This window comes from Protomyctophum parallelum (genome assembly GCF_964188405.1).
Source record: "Protomyctophum parallelum genome assembly, chromosome: 19".
NCBI classification, from domain to species: domain Eukaryota; kingdom Metazoa; phylum Chordata; class Actinopteri; order Myctophiformes; family Myctophidae; genus Protomyctophum; species Protomyctophum parallelum.
The window spans coordinates 33,198,163-33,221,342 of record NC_139717.1 but is presented as its reverse complement, the minus strand read 5'-3'; the positions used below and the strand labels follow the sequence as shown (position 1 = coordinate 33,221,342).

The 23,180-nt window shown below is 44.2% G+C and overlaps 1 protein-coding gene across 6 annotated transcripts in view; it reads right to left on the bottom strand.

The window, feature by feature from the left end:
- cdc42bpab (CDC42 binding protein kinase alpha (DMPK-like) b) overlaps window positions 1-23,180 on the bottom strand; it is a 101,677-nt gene that overhangs the window by 13,178 nt on the left and 65,319 nt on the right. For 2 of the 6 annotated variants that reach the window (XM_083789797.1, XM_083789795.1), the window contains exons 15-36: window positions 22,861-22,981; window positions 22,143-22,253; window positions 21,268-21,506; window positions 19,472-19,577; window positions 16,423-16,547; window positions 14,772-14,877; window positions 14,006-14,154; window positions 13,624-13,715; window positions 12,444-12,520; window positions 11,656-11,706; window positions 9,837-9,956; window positions 8,399-8,485; window positions 8,139-8,244; window positions 7,663-7,799; window positions 7,331-7,470; window positions 7,109-7,190; window positions 5,468-5,687; window positions 3,949-4,011; window positions 3,388-3,641; window positions 2,565-2,689; window positions 1,486-1,700; window positions 504-601 (exon numbers count right to left, since the gene is read on the bottom strand). In XM_083789797.1, coding sequence (XP_083645923.1) covers window positions 504-601; window positions 1,486-1,700; window positions 2,565-2,689; window positions 3,388-3,641; window positions 3,949-4,011; window positions 5,468-5,687; window positions 7,109-7,190; window positions 7,331-7,470; window positions 7,663-7,799; window positions 8,139-8,244; window positions 8,399-8,485; window positions 9,837-9,956; window positions 11,656-11,706; window positions 12,444-12,520; window positions 13,624-13,715; window positions 14,006-14,154; window positions 14,772-14,877; window positions 16,423-16,547; window positions 19,472-19,577; window positions 21,268-21,506; window positions 22,143-22,253; window positions 22,861-22,981 — 2,824 coding nt within the window. Of the gene's footprint in view, window positions 1-503; window positions 602-1,485; window positions 1,701-2,564; window positions 2,690-3,387; window positions 3,642-3,948; window positions 4,012-5,467; window positions 5,688-7,108; window positions 7,191-7,330; window positions 7,471-7,662; window positions 7,800-8,138; window positions 8,245-8,398; window positions 8,486-9,836; window positions 9,957-10,928; window positions 10,968-11,655; window positions 11,707-12,443; window positions 12,521-13,623; window positions 13,716-14,005; window positions 14,155-14,771; window positions 14,878-16,422; window positions 16,548-19,471; window positions 19,578-21,267; window positions 21,507-22,142; window positions 22,254-22,860; window positions 22,982-23,180 lie in introns of all 6 variants that reach the window. The other 4 variants (XM_083789798.1, XM_083789796.1, XM_083789800.1 and 1 more) reach the window with 3 other exon arrangements.

Below are 23,180 nucleotides of genomic sequence, written 5' to 3'. Positions count from 1 at the left end.
AGTGTCAGTTTGTATTCCTTTACGTCCACCAGGGGGAGCCAAAGATAGCCTGACAAAGTCTTGAACACTGGATGACAAAACTATGTAGCTACTAGTGGACGTTTTGCATCCTATAGCAACATGATTTAAAGGCACAGATTCTTTAACCTGGAGACAGAGAGAGAGAGACAGACAGACAGACAGACAGAGAAGTTACCAGGAAGAAGGGAAAACGGAAGGAGAGTCCTATCGTTCGAGTTGTGAGGAGATGTGATATATTATATGACAACCAGCCTGCATACAATCACTGGCTTTATGCAGGTGAAGATATTTGGTGTAGAAAGAAAAAAAGGTGGGAGGCAGACCCGCTGGCAGACTTCGGTCAACTAATTATATAGGTTTTAAGTGGTTAAACACTTAAAAACTCAACTCAAAGCATACGATACCACATAATGAACCACTCAGCCTTTGTAAGTATTCCTGTATTTGTGACAAAGCTTGGGTGAGCCTGTCGAGAGACGGACCTTCTTTAGAGGAATGGTCTGGATCCACTCCATTGTGTTGACGTCGAACACATCCACCGCGTTCTCACTGTACACCGACAGGTAGGGGGCGTTGTAGCCTGGAGGGAGAACAGTGCACGTCAGCAGATTGTCATATCAGCTACAATGTGCTTTTGGTTGGTCTTTAAACGTTACACACGGTTACACAACCAAAACATCACATATCACTGACATTTTGTAGCCTAATCTAGACAGATTCGCTATGTATGTCTTTTTTCCACTGTGAGTAAAAAAGAAAAACAAAACAAAACAAAACGTAGAAATCAGTGTGGATTTCAGGCTAGACAATTTGACAGCTTTTGATCACATGACCTTTCAAGTTACGCAAGTCCTACATTTAAATGACCAACAAATGCTATCCAAATCTAGGGCCAAACAATGTTCAGAACATTCTTAACAACCCTGCCATGCTACTGTTTTGGGGATGACTTGATGACCAAGCTCCTTACACAGTAAAACGCTCATTACTAACCCATTTATACCTGTTGCACTTGCAACCTATATGTCTTTATACATTTCAATGCGGAAAGCATCTGTGTCATTTCATGTTTCCATCTGCTACAGTGGCTGAGAAATAGTTTCTTTCGTGAACATCTAATGTTTCTGTAATGTTTTCCAGTTTTCCAGGCGTTTCGGCCTCATGTCTAAATGGGTATCTGTTTGTAACTCAAGAGTGCACAAAATTGAAAATGTGACCGTTTAATCCATTAGAACTGGGAAAGCATCTGTGTCATGTTAGATTTTCCCGTTGGCCATTCAAAAATAGCAGATATACAATTTGTGCCGCACTGTGAGCAGCTTGTACGTCTGCTATTAATGAACATTTATGAATAATACCTGAAACTGTCTTAATGTGTTACAGTACGTGGCTTTGTAACAGCGTGTACATAAAAACAGGGGGTGGAGGAGGATTCAGAGGGCGAGAAGGTTTTTTTTAACTCACAGGCAGCGACGGGCATGGCCGGCCACATGAGCTCCTGCTGCCGCGACCGGCGTCCCTGGGAGTCCACGTAAACCCCGATGGCACTGAAGCACAGCAGCAGCTCCTTGCTGGAGATCTCCACGGCACAGAGGGCGTCCAGGCCCTGCTGGGAGATGAAGGCCAGGGTGTGGTCCTCGTGGTGGAGCAGGTGGACCGGGGACACGTCTCCGTGGACACTGTGGACGGACGTTCGTCGGGAGTTAGAATGGGCTCTGCAGTGCGCACACAGAATGGCTCGTCCTACTTCCGGGCCGCTTCCCTACTTCCTTCACAGGTGTTACCGATGATACTAATTAAGGCTCTGTTCCATTTAGTGTGCAGTGGTTCTCAAACTATTTAATTTCCCTTACGGGTCCATTTGTACACTCTCAGAGTCACAGATCCGTACAGGGTCATTTGGAACCAACTCAAGGACACCTTGAGATCAACTGGTGTAGCAGAGTGTTTCCAGTGAGCCAACATGGCACGATAGCAGCACCCCGACTTCTGTTTGACCAGAATGGAACAGAGCCTTCATTAGTATAATCGGTAACACCTGTCAAGGAAGTAGGGAAGGGAATATATATTTATTAGCTAAGTTTTTTTACTCAAATCTTTGCTTCTGGGAGACCCTAGAACAAAACATTTTGAGGTGGGGGCCCAGGCCAAATACATCATTTTGGTGATCCTTGACATGAAGGTTTGAGCGATTTCTCTTTGGAAACGCATCGTCAATTGCGTTGAAATTCAGTGCCACATTTGTATTCTTCGGAAATCCGTTAGAATACTCTATGAAAGTCTAGTCTATGGAAAGAAGTCGTCAATCTTATGTTCAAGTTCATGCAACGGCCGGATGTTTCCGAAAACAGTATAAGCCCCAATATGAGCCGTTCTCGCTATACATCCAATGATCCAAACCTAAGGGTGCACTGGTTCAAATCCCTGTATGTACTGCCTGTGGGTTAAGTCGTGCTATTTTTTTTTTTTATGTTTCTTTTATGTTGTTGTACCGTATATGGACCCGAGTCTGCTAATAAGGTTTGAATTGAGTTGAATTGAACCTGTAGCGGGTGAAGCCAGCCTGATAGCCCACGTAGAGACGCTCGCTGAGCAGACCCATCCACTGGACCTGGCCCGGGGCCTGGAGCTCTCGCAGCCGACGGTGGCGCTGCTTGCTCTTGTTCACCTGGAGAAGAGATGGACGAGGTGAGGGGATGTTAGAACGTCATATTATGCTGTACAATTATTGTCACATTGTCCATTAGCTTGTACAGTACAGCTACTGTATGTGCGAGACAGTTACACAAAGCTAGACTACATCTCAAATCCAAATATTGTACTTTTACTCCACTACATTTATTTTAAAACTAGTTACTTTGTAGGTTTTGATTATTAGGCCTACAAAAAAAAACATAACCACTTCAGCCCTATATACATTTCAGCCATTTGATTTGCTATTTTCAAAAAAATATATACATTTGAAAACCTGAACTGAGACATTCTGCACAATGAGTACTTTTACTTTTGGTACTTTAACCCATTCTGACCGGGCACCCATTTTGGTGTTGGCATCATGTCGTGCTTTAGCTATTGAAAAATAGCAGATCTACAAGCTCATATCGCGCCACCGAGTGGCGCGATACGAGCTTGTAGGTCTGCTATTTTTGAAAAATCGAAGAACGACTGACATTTTTAGAATCTGATCTCAGGTCAGAATGGGTTAATCAGACCAGTGTGTGTCCAGTGGAAAACCTCGTATGAATCTGATCTCAGGTCAATGGGTTAAGTACACTTTTATGCCAATACTTGAATTCCAGACTTTTACATTGCACTATTGATAGTACAAAAGTAAAACATTTGAGTACGGTGTCCACCACTGCTCACCTCGTAGCATATGATCTGCCTCTTCATGGCCACACAGAGGCAGGTCAGCGAGCTGTTGCGGACGGGCCCGGACACGATGGCCGTGCAGCCCTTGGTCTCCGCCAGCTTGAAGGAGTCCGTCTCGCGGCCGTCCAGCGCCTGCGTGGGGAAGAGGCGCACGTGGCGGTTCCTGCCGGAGATGACCGCCAGCAGCTGCTCCTGGAGGATCAGGTCTATCTGGTGCACCTTCTTATTGTCCCCCACCCGGATGATCTCTGTGGGACAGTGGGGACAGGATGGGGGAGGGAGGGGGAAGGATAAGGGTGGGGGATATGGGTAGAAGGGTTGAATGCAAGGGTTAAAATGAAGACAGGAGTGGGGTTGTGAGAGGAGAGGGTGTCACCATTAACCACTTCAACTTCCAACGCTTCCCTATTTTGGGCATGTTGTCATAGGCAAAAAGACATTGGCAAATTGCCAAAGAACGTAAAACATGGTCAAAAAACACCACTCAAACTTATGAAAGAAAACGTAGATGTAGGAAGCGAGGAAGCGTAGACGAAGCCGCCAAGCAGGTCTTACCATCTTTGGTGACATGGATGACATAGAGGCCTTCTTCATTGCCCAGGGCGACACGCTCATGATCTGAAAGCAGAAGAGACGTTGAGACGAATCTGGTTCAGTGCCAGACAGGAGACAGAAAAGGACATTCTGTACAGTAAAGTCCATCAAATTAGCAGCGTTTGGAATTTTCATAGCATGATAGATGGTGGACTGCTATAACTAGCCTGAAAAGGATTCTCTCTTCACAATGTAATTGCTCACTTGCTCACTCATGGGGAATCCTGAATTCAATAATAATGACATATGCAATAGGTTTGACATTTAGCTGCATTCTAAAACAATGCCCTATTCGGATCAACTTAACGGGGAACAATGGATTTATGAGCTACTGACTGCCCATGGATACATGGGAGGTACGTGAGGTATGAACAATAACCTACTTTCTGTAGCTCAAGTGTAATATAACCACATTTCAACTTAAGCAATAACATGCTTAAATAAAACAATATCACACCTATCTTTGCATGTGTGTATTGAATCGATTATACTTTAAACTGTTAAATGTGTATGTGCACAGAGTGTACAAATTAATTTGGTATAATTTGTAGTTTGTACACTGTAATAAGAAATCTAAGCTGCACTCTGCAATGCATAAGATTTGTGTCTTAGGGTTCGAACCTGGGTCTCCCAACAAGTGTCTAAAATGTAGCCAAGTTAAGACAAAAAACCCATTTTGCCCCCTCCATGCTTTGAACTGCATGCAATATGGACGCTAGAGTTCATGTGATCAACGTACTCCACCACACAAGTTGGTTACAATAATGTCTTATTCACGAAGAAATAGTCTCTGTCGAGTGGAAACCTCATACTGTATGTCCAAAACTGTTGCTTTTCAGGATTCAAATTGAAAAGTATCAAAAGAAGCACATCTACAAGCTCAAAGCACGTCGCTTCGTGCCGCAGTTTGAGCTTGTAGATCTGCTACTCTTGAGTGACGGTGTAGTATGATCAAGTATGCCGTTCATTTAAGGGGGGGGAAAATAAACGTTTCAGTGCCCACCTATGATAGCAGCAGACTGCGTGGTCTTGATGAGGGGCAGTGTGTGGTCGTACCTATGATAGCAGCAGACTGTGTGGTCTTGATGAGTGGCAGTGTGTGGTCGTACCTATGATAGCAGCAGACTGTGTGGTCTTGATGAGGGGCAGTGTGTGGTCGTACCTATGATAGCAGCAGACTGTGTGGTCTTGATGAGTGGCAGTGTGTGGTCGTACCTATGATAGCAGCAGACTGTGTGGTCTTGATGAGTGGCAGTGTGTGGTCGTACCTATGATAGCAGCAGACTGCGTGGTCTTGATGAGGGGCAGTGTGTGGTCGTACCTATGATAGCAGCAGACTGTGTGGTCTTGATGAGTGGCAGTGTGTGGTCGTACCTATGATAGCAGCAGACTGTGTGGTCTTGATGAGGGGCAGTGTGTGGTCGTACCTATGATAGCAGCAGACTGTGTGGTCTTGATGAGGGGCAGTGTGTGGTCGTACCTATGATAGCAGCAGACTGTGTGGTCTTGATGAGGGGCAGTGTGTGGTCGTACGCCTCCTTGGGGACGTAGACAAAGCGCTCCTTCAGCTTGTTCTTCTTCAGGATGCGGTGGAGCTCGTTGAGCAGCCCCACCCACTTGTTCCTCTCCTGGTCGCTGTCGGCCAGGATGAGGATGGAGGGCTTGTGGCTGGTGGAGCAGGACAGCTGAGACGCCGTCACCTGGGAGGACAAAGTGAATGTGAGTCGTTCTAGTGTCCATTTAAAACAGGGATACTCGTCCTGTGGGCCACGAGGGTATTGCAGATGGGCCTCCAAATAATTGCCAAACGCTAGGCTACGATTTTTAAAACCTGTGGACGATATTACAAAATCCTTATAAATCAGTAGTTCTCACACAAAAATGTTCAAAAATAGCAGATACAAGATCGCAGCGTGGCATGAAATGACTCGCTGAAATGACAGGAAGTGTGTCTCTGCAGTCTGCGCCAATGCACCAATGCAACCTTAGACAGGAAGTGTGTCTCTGCAGTCTGCACCAATGCAACCTGGAATGCACTTCCCATTGCAGTCAGAACTGCAGCATCACTCCCAATCTTCCGCCGTAGCCTGAAAACCCACCTTTTCAGACTCCATCATGGCCCATAGCACTTACCCTAACCCCTTAGATAGCATTTCTGTTGACTTAGATAGCATTTGACACAGACTTATAGCATGTTATGTTATGTAGACAGCACTATAATTGTATTGTATATAGTCATAGCACGCCATAGTACATATGTATAGCATAGTAGTAAATATGTATAGTTTATATGTATAGTGTATGTATAGTTTCATTATATAGATTCCACTGTTACTCTCTTAGCTTACGCATGTTTCATGATAAATGCTTTTATGTGATGTATTCCCATGCTTTTGTTCTTGCTTAAATGTAAGTCGCTCTGGATTAAGAGCGTCTGCTAAATGCCTAAATTGTAAATTGTAATTGTAACCTTAGACAGGAAGTGTGTCTCTGCAGTCTGCACCAATGCAACCTTAGACAGGAAGTGTGTCTCTGCAGTCTGCACCAATGCAACCTTAGACAGGAAGTGTGTGTCTGCAGTCTGCACCAATGCAACCTTAGACAGGAAGTGTGTCTCTGCAGTCTGCGCCAATGCAACCTCAGACAAATGTAATTGCGTTGACTGAGAGGGAAAACGGCTAAAGGGTGTAATGCTTCCCCAGTGAAATCGAAAGGTTTACTACACTACCACACCATTAATAATGCAAATCCTACTTTCAAAAGGGATGTATATACTTTTGGGGGGGCTGTAGCAGATTGATTGATTGACTGATTGATTGACTGACGCTGACTGAAAGGCAAACAGCACACTATCCAGTCAGAACATTTAGGCTAAAAGGATAACTGGGGACTCGTTTCCATTGTGTTCCTATCCGTGTGGGTAGAGAGGCCATCCGGGAATGGGCAGGTCACTGGTTCGACTCCTCTGCTCGCCCATTGTACACGTTAAAAAGACACTTAACCCACAGCACCCTGCTCCCTCCCATGTGCTCCTTAAAGCCATCTAAGCGGCCATCAGCTGGGCAAAGCTGAAAAAGCAATTCCCCATTTCCCCATACACAGAGAGAGAGATCGAGCTTACTCTGAATATACAGGGGACGTCCTTGCGGTTGGCGTGGATAACGTCAGATGCCAGAACTGAGCTGACCGAGAACTCCTCGTCCCTGGAGGACAGAACAGGACAGAGAGTTAGGTATGAGCAGCCACATTAATGTCTTTCTTTGGAATAGGACATGCTGCTCGACTATGGTAATTCAATTGTAGCCCAGAAGGGACAGTGGATTTGAGCTGTCGTCCTCTTTACCTCATGTCTATTACTTGGCTGACCACTACACTGGGCTGTGTGGCCTTGCCTTCTCCCAGTTCATAGAGGAACAGCTTGAAGTCACACACCACGGCCATCGCTCTCTGCCACCCTTTCTTCACCCCCGTTGGCTTCGGCACCTAGGATAGATACCAGAACATGCATCACTTAAAACAACGCACAGGTTAAAATGATGGACTATTCGTTCATATTCGTCTCAACTGCTCAATTAGTCCCGATGCCTTTTAGAAAATCAAAAACATGTGGGTTCTATGAGCGAGTAAGAAATATCCAGTTTAAAGCTCCACAGACAACCGTCATATATCTCGTACCCTGACATGGCCCTCGTAGGCAGTACCAATTCCTCTCTGAGGGTCGATACCGAGTGGCCCCTTTGTCTGGTCCTGGGGAACCGGACACACCGCTGGAGCCTTGTCCGCACACGTTACATGGCAGGAGAAGTTGCACACTGTGGAGGAAAGAAAGTAGTTCTATGAAACATTTATGTAATTTTAAATGGTTTGATACTGTATTATGAATGCCATTAACACCAGACAAATAACCTCTTTACAGTAAAAAAGTTAAAACACATTCATTTGTAGGCCAGTGTCTGCATTCTATTGTATCTTTATCTCTGTCATTCTTGTATGATACAGAGATCCAGTTGTAGTTTGTGGTCTTCTCTCTAAAAACCTCAATACCTATCTATTTCCGAACACAATATTTCTCTACTTGCACCTAAAACCCTCTCGATTATATTTGTTCTTTCACTACCCATTCCTTCCCTCCTCCCGTCCTTTCCCCTCACCTTCACAGGTGCAGCCCTGGCGAATGAGTCCCACCATCAGGGAGGTGCACTGGTTACACTTAGTGGGAGTGTTGAATGACTTCACCACGAACTGGTGGGCTTTGGGCTGCAGCGGGAGAGGACAAGAGAAAAATACAGTATAGTGGGGAAAAAATATAAGAATGTGAGGAGAACTTAGTGCTAACATTCATGCCCAAATCTCCAACCCGTCACACATGAAACTGATTTAGCCATGGCAAACAGACAGACAGATGTCATACCTTAGGCGACGAGCGTCCGATGCTGCCATACCCCCCTGAGCGCATGGTTGGCGTCTGGACTGTGCTACGAGGTGGGTGGTCTATCAGCTGCACAAAATCATTTGGTATTGAGTTACACACATCCATGACACACTGGCAAAGACTGAGTGCTTTCAACAATGTATTAGTTACAGATAACAATGCTTAAATTATAGGACACACAAGTTATGAAAAGAGATTCTGCAAGAAAGGTCACAGACAAGGGTTGAGGGGACAACATGCTGAATGTCCTCCTTTTACTTCATGCTTTGTCTAAAGTGTTGAGTCGACAATTGTAAAAATCCAACATTTTTGTCAAGTGATGTCACACGACACTTATAACTGAAGAATAAATGAGGCGTTAAGACTCAGTCAGCACTCGTCTGTAACTAGGTTTTCTGTGCAGCTGCAGTTACTTTGTGCGCCTCTGGATTATATTATTAAATGCTTAGTTGTGTTTTAGTGCAGGGGGTTGTAGAGGTCTTATTTTTTGTTGGAACGGCATTCTGATGGTTAAATGCAGGGTGGGAGATTACCACTTATGCCCAACTACAAGCTGACAATGCGTTGTGAGCTATTTTGGAAAATGTTTGCCTATAATGCCATGCCCAAAATATAAATGCGAGGTTGAAAATGGTTAACATCGGTGCCCAGCACAATTCAGATAATTCATGCTAAGTTAACAAGTCACTTTATCTGGTGAAATTGACTAATTCCAATTGAACAGGTAGGATAGTGACTGACAACTGTGTTCACCATCACCAGCTACAGATAAGTAAGTCAAGTTTCATGACCTGGCTTTGGTTACTGGGAGACGTTGGTCCGATCAATGTACGTTTTAACAAAATGTATTTTGTGTCACTCGTCAGTACAGCCGCAAAACAAAATAAAATATTCTGTTACTTGGAAATCTGAAAAGTCACCTTCACAGAAGCATTGGCTGAATTAACTTACTGTACACCGAAAAAGATACTGTACAATGTAAGGAGAAGGCCTGCAACATATGAAATGATTTGTGGTAGGTTCTTGTGCACTTACCGTAGCACTTGCCCTAGCCTTGATGACCTTACAGGCATATTCAAAGGCTCAACTTATGTAACTTAGATAGCATTCTATGTAGACATAGCACTCTGTATAGTGTATACGCATAGTTTCATTATATATTCCACTGTTAGGTTATTAGCGTACGTATGATTCTTTATGACCATTTTGTATATTGTGTATTTGATGTATGTTTTGTTCTTGCTTACTGAAAATCACTCTGGATTGAGAGCATCTGCTAAATGCCTAAATTGTTCTTTGAGGTTCTACCACCTCTTGGTTTATTTCACTAGCTTCTACTTGTTGTGAAAGTGATTCGATAATAAATTGTACATTAAATTGTACAATAAATCTTAAAAATAAAAATAAAGTTTCTGACCTCTATGGGTTCCATGTCGCTAGCCGTGGAGGGCGAGCGCGACCGAGACTTGAGATGGGACTTGGAGTCCTCGTCCCGGGATGGAGTGTTGGAAGGTGTGAAGTTATCCACAGAGTCCACCTGCAGAGAGACAGGGAGGAGGCGGATGGAGGGAGAGATGAAGGAGGGAGCGAGGACATGGAAGAGAATGGAGAGAGGAAGGGAAATAAAGGATCGAAGGAAGAGATGAAGTGGAAGTTGGTGACAAGGAGTAGGCAAAGAGGTGAGATGATGAAGAAAGGATGGGGAGTGAAGAGAACGAAAGGGAAGAGCAGGAGAGGAGGGAGTGTCAGTTTCAAAAGGTTTGTATTGGACAGCTAAGAATAACACACCATGGGCCTCCATGAACCAGATCCATGCTTTAGGGGAAGAAGCAGGCACAAGAACAACAACACACAGAACAGGAGCTACATAGTTTGTGATTTAATAAAACAGTGGTTCCCAACTCTGGCCCTCCGGGAACAGATGTCCTTATACTAGCCTTCTTCTATTCAGGGACTAGTTTGAGGTGGCAAGATGGAAACAGTAGTATTAGTAGGCAATAGGCATCCCGCGGACCGGACTTAGGAACCACCGGTTTAGAATGATTTAGAATATCTCAACCCACTCGACCTAACACAGGAGACGGGACACCAACTTAATTGAAGGGCATGTATTACAAGCACAAGAGGACAAAGAATCAAATGTAAGTGATCATGCTGTGTTTGAAAGTTTTACACTTTCAAACAAAGTTAAAATGAACACAAATGGACACATCAAAAGCATAATGCAATATAAGCCATTCACGAAGCCACTTTGGTGGATAAAAACAAAATACAGACATAAATGCAAGCAAGCACATTGGAGGACAGGACAGGGTGGCACAATATTCCAGTTCTCCATGCAACAGCAAAGAGGCCTTAACAACACTTGATATCCAATAACCAGGAAAGCCTTTTACTAAAGCACCCACCATGCAACCATCATCTCACACACACACACACACACACACAAAGCTAAAGGACATTCTGGGGGCCAGACAACAGCCATCACAGAGCACAGATGCTTGCTTACACGTCTGCCTTTGCTAGTCGGCCCAACGGATGGCGAGCGCTGCGGTGGCAAGGGACAAATAGGCAGGGGTTGGCAGAGACAAAGACACGAGTGAATGTCAAGAAAGCAAACTGGACAGAGGCAAATAATTTACGCACACAGAGGGGAAAAGAAGAGGAAAACTGTATGGGTCGCTCGTTATGGAAGCCTTGGTAAATGAAGTCATGTTCACGAGGGCTGGAGATTGGGAGTGAGTTGAGATCATGTGGACACAAAATGTGATTGTGAGTGTATGGCAGGCAGGGTGTGTGTCACAGGGGGAATTAACCACTTAACACCCTTTCTTATACCGTTTTTCATACATTGAAAGACTTTAAAATGTGAATAATTTTGCCTATAATGACATGCCCAAAATAGGGAAGTGGTTAATGAAAGTATGAATCATTTACTGTGTGCGTACTATGTTTGTGCACGTGTGTGTGTATTTGAAGCCAAACCCCAGCACTAGAAAGCCAAGGCAGCCATTCTAGCCTAAAGTAATGCAGACTGGATAGCACCCACATGTTAGAGGGCAACATCGGCTCCATCACGTGCACCAACACTCACTGGTTCGCACATACACAAACAATCACACTCTCTTTCCCTCTTGGATAGTTATAGGATTCCTACTGCATACAACTACACAGCTACTCACACACGCACGCACGCACACACAAATAAGCCTTGTCCTGGACAAAAAGAAACTTACAGCGTCTTCCCAAAACTCAATTAAAGAGGATGAGGATGACGAATAAGAGTCCTGACATACCAAAGAAGGGAAGCAAGAAAATGAAAACAAACATATTGGAAAGATGTGAACAAAAACAACTTAAAAAGCCACATAATATAAAGAATTGCAGTTTTGAAAAGGATGGAAGAACTCAAGAAACAGCATCATCAATCAAATTGATAAGTTAACAGAATCATCATTATGTTGTATGCTGCCAATCATAAATCATGGCAGCCATGATTTAATATTTTATGAATGAGGACCTGTATGCCACAATATTGTTTTAATTGATGATTTCTATATCATGCTTTATTATTTATTGCCTTGGATGTGGTTGCTAATGAAAGAGGCTGTTCTTAATTTCCCTTCAGGGATTCATTAGAGTATTTCTATTATATTAATAATCCTAATAATCATTTAGTCTCCTATAGTTGTTTGGCTGAGGAGCACTTAGGAGTAAAAAGGATATTTCACTTTCAAACATGTTTGAAAGTGAAATATCCCTTTGAGTGTCTTGCTCAGGAACACTTGGACATGTAGACTGGGTGGTCTGGGGGTCGAACCGGCAACCTTCCATTTCCCCAGACGGCCTCTCTACCCACTCAGCTACTGCTGCCCTCTTGACCATCATCCTTTGAAAGCACATAACTGATTTGTTTGAAGCTGGATTTGATGGATGGCCGCTGACATTAAACAAGATTAATATGGAACCCGTGCCGAAACCGTGTGAGGTCGAAGTGTTATGGGGTCACGGAGGGGCCACTTACGTCAAACTGGTCAAGGGCTGAGGTCGGGGCGTTGAGGAAAGCCAGGAAAGAATTCTGGGAATCCTGGTGCTTGACGCCTACAGAGACATAAAGAGCAAACAGGCACAAAACAAAATGATAGAAAGGTGTTTGGACGTGAATTGAGAAATAATTATCAAAGCCTTTCGTTCAGTAAATGTGAGACTAGTGGGAAACAAAATATTTGGATAAACATTGGAGGTTTGTGCCTGGAATGAAGATTATATTTGCCAAATCTCAGGCTCAGTGCAAAACAATGTGTCTTATTTAAAGACCCAGTTACAATAAAAACTCTATTTCAACAGCCGACTTCAGAAGTTCAATTGAGGTTTCATTCCATAAAAATTGTGCTTACAATCACAGCAGCCACAGGAAAGTGATACTCCACTGAGAGATGACTAGAACCTTGAAAAATGTCTTTGAAGCTTTTTTTAATCTAATGTTTGTGGTTTTCTTATGCTATTTCAGACGACTGCACGTAAATTGATTTCTCAGTCAAGTGTGACCGTTTCTTCTTTTTTTATATAAACCATGATACAACCATAGTCTACAGTGGGGATGGTCTTAAAAGGCACAGTTTGTCCTGCATTAGATCTACATCAGAGGCAGTGAACCACTATTTTAGACCGTTAAGAACAGGCTCTCAAACAACTTGTTGCTCTATTCATTGTGTCTTCTGATTGCTAAAGCCCATTAATTTCCATCAATAACAAAAGGATTAAATAAATATTAGTGATCATCATTATGAATGAATACTGACCGATAAAGTTTCTTTCATCTAAATACAGAACACAATTTGCTGTCATAGCTCTTGCAAACAGAGCTACTGTAAGACAGACAGTAAAACCCTGGGTGTTTCAGGGTGGTTGTGCTCTCACCTCTACCTAAAACCCTACAGTAAAACCCTGGGTGTTTCAGGGTGGTTGTGCTCTCACCTCTACCTAAAACCCTACAGTAAAACCCTGGGTGTTTCAGGGTGGTTGTGCTCTCACCTCTACCTAAAACCCTACAGTAAAACCCTGGGTGTTTCAGGGTGGTTGTGCTCTCACCTCTACCTAAAACCCTACAGTAAAACCCTGGTGTTTCAGGGTGGTTGTGCTCTCACCTCTACCTAAAACCCTACAGTAAAACCCTGGGTGTTTCAGGGTGGTTGTGCTCTCACCTCTACGTAGTCGCATCTCCTCTGTCTCTTTCTTCAACCTGTCGATCTCAGCCAGGAGATCCTGGTTCTTAGTCTCAACTTCCTGCAGTTTACTGGGATACACACAAACACGTACATTCAATGAAAATAATATTATCCAATAAGTATATGAAGACTTAAGGTTTTTGCCCAGTTGCCAATGCCAACAGACCCCATATTATAAAGGAACACAATACAATGACACCCATAATGACAAGTTTATCAAAGCTTTTGTTCCCATGAAAAACACCACAAGAGCACCACACCGATTTGTTTACGGCCTGGCTCTGCAAGAGGCTAGACGTCTATGAGAGGGTCTGAGTGTGTGGGCGGATATTTAGCTTTCACTTTGTAATGGATGTACCATTCTGTGGAGATGCTGTTGGCCTTCACTTTGTTGAGCTCATCCTGGATGCTCTGCTTGGCTCTGATCTCAGCGTCCAGGGCCGACTGCAGCTCCAGACGGGCAGACATGTCCAGCTTTGCGAAGCGACGCATCTTCCACGGCATGTCCTGGTGGGGGAGAGAGAAACAGAAAAGTAGATGTTACCGAATGAAATAGACAGTGATGTGAGGGTGGAATACTCAAGTGTCAGAATGTAAAACGCATGGGTCCATTTGGTTCCATTTGTACACTCGATGGAGCAATATAATCTAAGGATTTCACTGTGTAAAGAAGCAGAGAAAGATACTAAAAGCAGGAGCATGATTATAAAGAAAGGAAATCAGTGAAATCGTCATCAGTGCCCATACCCGAAGGCGGGGTTGGCGAAAGGGCCTTTTTGTGTGGAGTTTGCATGTTCTCCCCGTGTCCCCTAGGGTAGGTACCCTCACAAAAAACATGCAGTAATCCTGGTCACTAAACTGCCTCCCCCTGGCCAGCCAGGGCGCCTGATGGAGGGGAAAGGAACTGGTTGGAATAACGTGTTCCTTCCACGCGCTACAGCCAACCAGGGAAACTCCCCACTGTCAGGTGTAAAGGACAACTTGGATACTCAGGCATGAAGGAAGCATGAGTTCAAGTCCGTTGCTCTCCTCTTGTGCCCCATATATGGGGACTAGGCTGGCGGAGGGTGTGTAGAGCCCAGGTGTGTGTGTGTGTGTAAAGAAGAGTGTTGTGCATGTCTCACCGTGGCCCGTGCTCCCAGACTGGTGTTCCTCAGTCCTTCCAGCTCCTCTGTCATTTTAGTGGCCAGAGCCTGCAGGTAACCTCTAGCATCCTTCTCATCACTCACCCTGCAACACACACACACACACACACGTTTGCATAAATGTTAATGAGGGCATGGCTCCCTTGATAGAGCACACACCATTAAGGCTCTGTCCTTGCGCAGCTGATCCGGGTTTGAATCCGACCCGAGCCCTTTGCTGCATGTCCATCCCTGACTCTGTATCCTACGATTTCCTGTCTCTCTCCACTATCACCATCAAAGAAAAGGCTTGAAAATAAAATAAGTAAATCAATGAAAAAATATTTTGAAACCATGTCTGCAAACTTGCAAGGGATCACTACTTTCCGCTACAGTCTCCTTCAGTATTGTTCCTGGCTTTGTGCATGTGATGGATTGAATGAATTAAATGTCTTGCACTTTACGTCGAGTATAAATGGGAGACCCAACACTAACCTTAAATGCAACCCAATCCAAAGCCTAAATATGAACAGACTTGCTTTGTAAGGTGAAAGATGACGGGACGTTCTTCAAATATGTCCTCAGTTGGGGACAGATGACCAAGAGCACACACAGCCTCTACACACAGTCACGTAAACAACTGTCTCTAAAACAAATTGATATCACTACACATCCTGTGCGGGCAACAGACACCTCATCGCTACAACATCACACACACACACACACACACACACACACACACACACACACACACACACACACACACAGCGTGTGAAGTTGCTCTTGGCCACCAACACTAATCCTAAACAATGAGGCAGAATAAACAGTGTGTGCGATGAAACCATAAACACAGTAAAACAAGTGTAAGACAGAAAGTCCTCCTCCAGTGCTACAAAATAACCAGATACTCGATAGCAGTGCACCACATGTGCACACACAAACTATTAGTCCTTTTCACAACATACAAAATTGCATGCAAATAAACTACAAATGTAACCACTAAGACTATCTAGCAAACCAGCCTGATTTCATTTCCTGGTTGAATTCTCTTCAGTAACACACCATGTCCACCAGGGGGCATTGTGCACCCCCTGAATTCTACTGAAAGGGTAGATTCCCCAGTGTTTATGAATGCATGTTTGGAATGCGTCAGCGTGTGTGTGTATCTGTCTGTGTAGAATCTATGAGAGCATATCAGTGCGTGTCAATTTAACCGACTGTGGGTATCATTGCATTAGCATCTAAGTGCATCTGTGTGGGTGCGTATTGTGTGTTGGTTGGTATGCACGCTATGCCAAGACTGCAGTCTTGTCCATGGAAGGGAAGCTGAACAGCTGGTGAAGTGTCAGCTGGGGGGGGGGGAGACAGGTTCTCTGATCTGCAGAGGTATGTGGAAATTGCTGCCGTTTTACTCCATAATGGAATCCTATACATCGCTAATACACCTTGTGAGCAAGCATGCAGCACGTGTGCTTTGGGTTTGAGAAGGTCCGTCTGTCACAGGATACATGACATAATTGGAATGTACTCCTTATTTTCCAGTGCACCATTTGTGCGCAGAGAATTTGAGCACAACCGTTACACATGTATGTACAGTAGGTGGTGTGTGGTTGCGTGTCTGTGCGTGTGTGTGTGTGTGTGTGTGTCTCACCATTGAATGATCTCAGTGATCTGAGCCTCCCAGTGTGCCACGCTCTCCTTCTTGTCAGCCAGCTCCCTCATCTCGTCCTCCAGCTGTCGGTTGCTGCCGCTCACCTTCTCAAACATGCTGGTCAGCTGAGAAAACAACACAGGCATACATTAATTTATACACAGACACACACACACACACACACACACACACACAAAGCCTTGCATCCGTCGGGAGTCTAAGGTAATGTTGAAGATACAGTATATTTTTTTTTATTGTTTTGCCTATATGGCATGAGCCAGCCTATATGGCATGATACAGAAAAATAACTCCTGCAGACTCTGACCAAAATAATAATAACTAGATAAAGTGCCCCTCTGGGCACCAGTCTCCACCAGGGCAGGTCAGGTTGTGGCCTCCTGGTGGCGCTATAATAGGTCAATGTGAAAGGGGTGCCATTTCTTCTTAATCCTTGGATGGCAAAATCCACCCGTTGGTGGCGCTACAACAGGCCAATGTGAAAAGGGTGGGATATATTCCTCAGCCTAGTAGGAAAGTCTGTGAAATATTTCACGTAAATTGCACGCTGCATTCATGATTTGAGACTTTTTGTTCTAAACGGGCCAATCCTGCAAACTTTGAAAGCCAATGTTAGCCAATTACGATGTAGCCAGTTACGATGGAATATGAAATATCAGACAGATCAGTCTTGAACACATGACTAGAGATACTGTGTAACGATTTGCGGGATTTTTGGACAGAATCGGCAGGAATAATATCAAGAAATGTGTTTTACAAAAGTCGGCCTCCTGGTGGCGCTATAACAGGCCGTTCTGGAACATTTGGGACATAGGTTCATCGTTGGCATTCAGGGAGTGTGTGTGCAATATTTGGCATCGACCGGGTTAACGGTGCCGGAGATTAGTAACAGACGGACGGACGGACGCGCGCACACACACAAACGGACGGACTCAGTGCAAAACATACTCTCTCCGCATGCCTTCGGCCTGGTGGAGACAATAAATAATACCAAATCATAAAGAAATACAATTCATTATGGTAAAAGGAAATTCCGAATGACTTCAGGTGTGCTTGATTTATCCCTGCAGACATTTTAACAGCCTTTCTGGTGGAAACCAGGCTTTAGAAGATTAAATAAATCACGGTGCTTCTCTCCCCCTTTTTTTCTTCCCTCCTCAAATATTCAGCTATTGTTTGTCATTTTTCCCGTTTCAGATTTATCTTTACACCTGGTGTTCTGCAGGCTATGTGGCGTGCAGTGAAATTTGTGACATCATGGGGTCAAATCTAACTTTGTCATCAGTGCATAAGTCTTGGCCTCTCTCTAATCCTTCCTTTCACTTGACTCAAATAAAGCCCAGATGCCCAGAAATGTCCTTGCATAGGCGCGGTGCCGCAGTTGAAGGCCCCTGTGATGTGGAACCGCACATCTTGTCTCTGGCAAGCCTAGGTTCAAATCCCACGGGAGCCTTTTACTTTCGGTATTGTGGCTACTCTTTAAATCTTTAATAGTGTCTCAACTGGGAAAGTCAAGCTCTAGGAGGTTGGCCTACACATTCTCCTTCTCATAAACTGACACGAGACATGTAATTACATTTGAATCTACTTTCAATATTGCTTTGTTTCTCCTGCAGCCTCGTAAGTGGGCACATCACATGCCAAGATGAGATAAGCCAAGGCTAACGTATTCCAGTAGTATTCTGCCTATGACTGGTTTATGGGTTTATGATAGACAGACGTAATGCATTCCGGGTATTTTGGATTTTAAAAACATCAGTTTTGGTATGCAATAGCGGAATAACAACTCTTCAATAACAATCATGTGCTATCATTCCACTGGAACTCCTACCCACATGTGTTCTACGTTTGACCAGGACATTGCCTTTTCAACTTTCATACGCAGACCATAAAAATAACAAACACCCTGGCTTTTTATTCCACATGTCAGAATGCCTCCTCTCCTTTACCGAGACATTATTTGACTTGGGAGCTTCTTGCTTCCAACTTCCAAGTACCCATTCCCAACTTTCCAAAGTCAATAAAGTGCAATCCAGCGGGCCATTCCATGGGAGTGCGCGGGAGGCTATGGGGTGTTTTTAACAGAGGATATTGAACAGTGATTACTTTGGCTTCATCAGGAGAGAGGGAGGGGGGGCAGAGGAAGGAATGTGCTGAAAGAATTACCTGGGGTTACTTAGGGTATCGCGGTCTGTTATGAGTGATAGCTCATTTCCAATTTGTTGCACAATCCTTTTGACGAGTGTCGCTCTATCATGTCACAAATACAAATTGGCCCCCCCGATGAAGGTTTATGGCCGAAAAAACTGAATTTGCTTTTATGTCTACTATCACAATTCCATTCAAATAAAGGGCTTAACCACAAAGTCTGGCATTCATACTTTGGGCAAATGTGCAAAATTACTTTCAAATTCTTCTTATAAGACTACTTGTAAGAAAGGGTATTTTAGCCATTTGTCAACAAAGTATATGGGGCTTCAGTAGTTAGTGCAATGGAGTTTTTTTGTTATCCTGATGTCCATTGGTATCCTTATCCAAATATCTCAAACATACAGATTTTTTTGTCCAAAAAGTGCTCCTCTTTTTTTTTCTTTTTTTTTTTGGAAAAGAAACTGGCACTGGTCCATATGGTTGTGTGGTTAGAACAAATTAGTTTGAGCATCATGTGTGGCCATATACATAGAAAGGCTCTGGGGCATCTGTATCTCGAGTGAGGGCATGCTTCCGTGAGGCACGTGGGAGCTTGCCAAGCTTACGCGTGCGTCAGAGAAGGGGATGTTCAGTAGGCCAATCAGAGGCAAAGTAAACGTTTGTTTTGTCATGCCAATAAAGCTCCTTTGAATTGAATTGATAAGTCCCGGAAAAGACGCACTGTGACTGGCCAGTAGTCACTTTGAGTAGCAGCGTGCCTTCCGCACTTCCACTTGATTTCCGGCCTCACTGTGATGCAGGTCGCGCCAATGAACTGCAGCGGCCAATGTAGTATCTACGTTTTTATATCTACTGTATGTGTGTGACAGCCATCTCTCACCTTATCCAGTTCACTGGATAGCTTCTTATTCTCTTCAGTCAGAAGTACTCTCTCCCTCTCGTACTTCTGCTTGTACTCTGTCTCAAACTCTTCACGCTCGCTTTGGCTGGAAGGAAGAGAACGAACACACACACACACACACACAATAATTGTAAGGACATGAATACTTTATGACTTCAATGTTTTGGGTGGCATTTTTAAGCCCAACGGCAACAATAGAAGATCTACAAGCTCACAGCAAAATCATTGCGATGACATTCTACTTTCATTCTCAACCCTACCCTTAGCATTCCAAGCTGAACGCATGCCCCAGCCTGACTACCGTATTGTGACGAATATAAGACGACTCTGATTATAAGACGACCCCCATTTTTCAAGACTCATTTGTGGAAAAAGAACATTGAATGTCAAATAGTCTAGTCCCCGATTATAATACGACCCGCTTTTTTATATTCAGGCCAATAGGGTAATAGCAAAAGATAGCATATCCACAAACTGGCCTACTATGACATGTCCAGAATAGGGATGCTAGGGTTCATGTGGTTAAGCAAGGGAAAACATTATCCATCATTCTGGCTTTGTGGGGGGGCCTGAGCATGAGCATGTTTCAAAGCCCGAACTAAAAGGTGTGTGGGTCAACGACATTATTCAGCCCAAACTTATTAAAGCAGTCAGAATGTGATACCCTTGCCTGTTGTGTGGATAATAAAAATGAATTAAGATGACCAGCAAGGGGTGATCCTGTCAATGCTACCAAGCAGGGAAAGCTAGGCTTGAGGGTACAATAACAGAGCTACGAAGGCTTTCTGCCTCAAAAACAACTATATTAGAAGTTGATCAGGCCTGTGTCCCAGGGGTTCCACACCACAACAACAAAACTAAAGAAGTTTTTACTTTTATTTCCAACCGTTTCATTTCCTAGTCACACAGTGGGATGTACCTATAGTGTTTGCGGTGAGAGAGAGCGGCTGTTTTAATCCCTTGGTTTTACTCTCGTCTCTTGTGTTTTCATTGCCGTACTGACAGTAGAATGTACCATTCTGGAATGCAGTATTGTGCACTGAAGTCCATTCTCAACACAGAGGCATTTAATTACATGGAAATCTGCAGATAAGATTTTTATGCTGCGGACGAAGGCCAAGCCACCTAGGACAGGGTTTTCTGTATGTGTATCTATGCCTGTCCCCTTTAACCCATTAATTCCAAAAATGTCTCCTGAATGATTCTCTGAAAAGTTAACTGTTGCCATATCAGGACTGGATTGCAATTCTGTATGTTGTCATATAAAAGAATTAAGGAACAATTTTGTGAATAGTGGGAAAGTTGAAAGTGGGAAAGCTTTTAGAAGATAAGGTAGTGCTACTAGCAGAACTACAAATTGAGTTGTGGTTAATGTAACTCTATTCCATTATGGACTAGGATGAACTATTCAAGGGGAACATCCGTTTTATTACTTTTTCTACACAGGGGGTTGAGCTATTTTTAAAGTGGTCATAATTACCTCACACATTCATCGCTGCAAAGGAAAATAAAGAAAACAACAGACATTATCACAATGGTTGAGATGCCTTGTGGCATCTTGTTTCCTTTAAAATGGTATATATATATAAATAAAATTAAATAAATGAATGTTGCTAGGGGTGGTAGAGTCTGTGTGAGGCAGGAGTAAAGTTCCTGCCCACCACAGTTGGAGTCTGGGGTTCCAACTCAGCTGTAGTGCATCCGGCTTGGCCGGGTGGTTCTAAGAACAAACGGAATGAAATAAAAAAGGACAAAAGAATAACAGCATTGTGTACCTCTCGCGGCGTGTCTTCTCCAGCTTGTCTTTGAGCATCAGGATCTCTTTCTGCAGGGCGAGGTGCTGGCCCTCGGCGTCGCGCAGCTCTTTGCGCAGGCCCTTCAGCTCGGTGGCGTGCTGCGCCTCCCGCCGGTCCAGCTCCTCCTTGTAGAGCAGAGCCTTCTTCTCCAGGTCGCCCCGCAGGCGGCCCACCTCCTGGTCCGCAGTGGACGGCGTGGCAGAGCCCATGGGCTTCGACTGGGGGATGCAGGGCAGTGTTAATCTAGTGGACGGCGTGGCAGAGCCCATGGGCTTCGACTGGGGGATGCAGGGCAGTGTTAATCTAGTGGACGGCGTGGCAGAGCCCATGGGCTTCGACTGGGGGACGCAGGGCAGTGTTAATCTAGTGGACGGCGTGGCAGAGCCCATGGGCTTCGACTGGGGGACGCAGGGCAGTGTTAATCTAGTGGACGGCGTGGCAGAGCCCATGGGCTTCAACTGGGGGACGCAGGGCAGTGTTAATCTAGTGGACGGCGTGGCAGAGCCCATGGGCTTCGACTGGGGGATGCAGGGCAGTGTTCATCTCGTCAAATTAAACGGACGAAGAAATATTCGTCTGCTACTGCTGAAAACTCTATAAAGACTAAATAAAAACGAAGATATGATGACTAAAACCAATACATTGACAATTCCGTCAAGAAATAAAAACTAGACTAAAATGTTAGGGAGGGACTGGTGTAGAACTAAAAGACAAGTTCGGTTGTGCTCTAAAACGACTAAAACTAGACTACCGGTAAAACTTTTCAGATGACTAAAACAAAATATTTTCTTATTCAAAAGACTAAAACAATGTCAAAATTAACATTGAGGGGAGTGTGTGTGTGTGTGTGTTACCTTGAATCCTTCCAGCTCCTCTTCTAGTTGTCGGCTGTACTGCTCATTGCGCTCCCTCAGTTTCCTCTCTTTCTGTGCCTCCAACGATTGTTCCTCTGCCTGGGCCTCCATCTGACAGCACACACACACACACACACACACACACAATTAGAGAATGATCCTTTCTTTTTCAATCACATGCTCACACAAAACGCACCTTGAAACACACCTTCAAAGGTTGGTTTCATTTCACATAATAGCCAAATGAGATGATACTAATAGATTCACCAATTACAATACAGCACAAATCTAATATGGTCTCTCCATATTCATGGAGAGACCATATAGAGCGTCACAGTCCCTCCCCCTTTCAGAACAACGAGTGGCCCAGGAAATGATTCTCCATTCATTTTCTCCATAGGCTTTTCAGAAAGTATTTATTTAAAGACGGTTACGCCGCGGACAAAGCCAACTCGGATCGTGACAAATCATGACAATGAACACAATGTTTTGGGCTTTGTCCGCGGCGTAACCGTCTTTATATAAATACTTTCTGAAAAGCCTATGGAGAAAATTAATGGAGAATCATTTCCTGGGCCACTCGTCGTTCTGAAAGGGGGAGGGACTGCGACGCTCTATTGAACAAGGGCTCCACCAGACACAAACGATCACATACCATAACACATGCAGACACAGAGAGGGAGTGCGCTACAGTAGCAACTACAGGGGTCTACTCTACCTCCTTCTTGGCCCTCTCGGCCTTTCGCACCTCCAGGCGGAGAGCTTCAACCTTCTGAGTCTGACTCTCCATCTCCTCCTCCTTATCGCGCAGCTGGCGGCCCAGGCGCTGTTTGACCGACCTGGACGACAACACGTTCAGATTAACACACTTTCCTTTATCCCTTAGTCACAGTTGAGTGGTGTAGGTGAAAACAACACTGAGTGCAAAAAGGAAACGACAATGACGTCCCTACAAAAATCACAAAATATATAGGCCTAGATATAATGTAAAAGTGATATTATATGAACATTTGAATGGCGTGAATGCAATAAACGTCA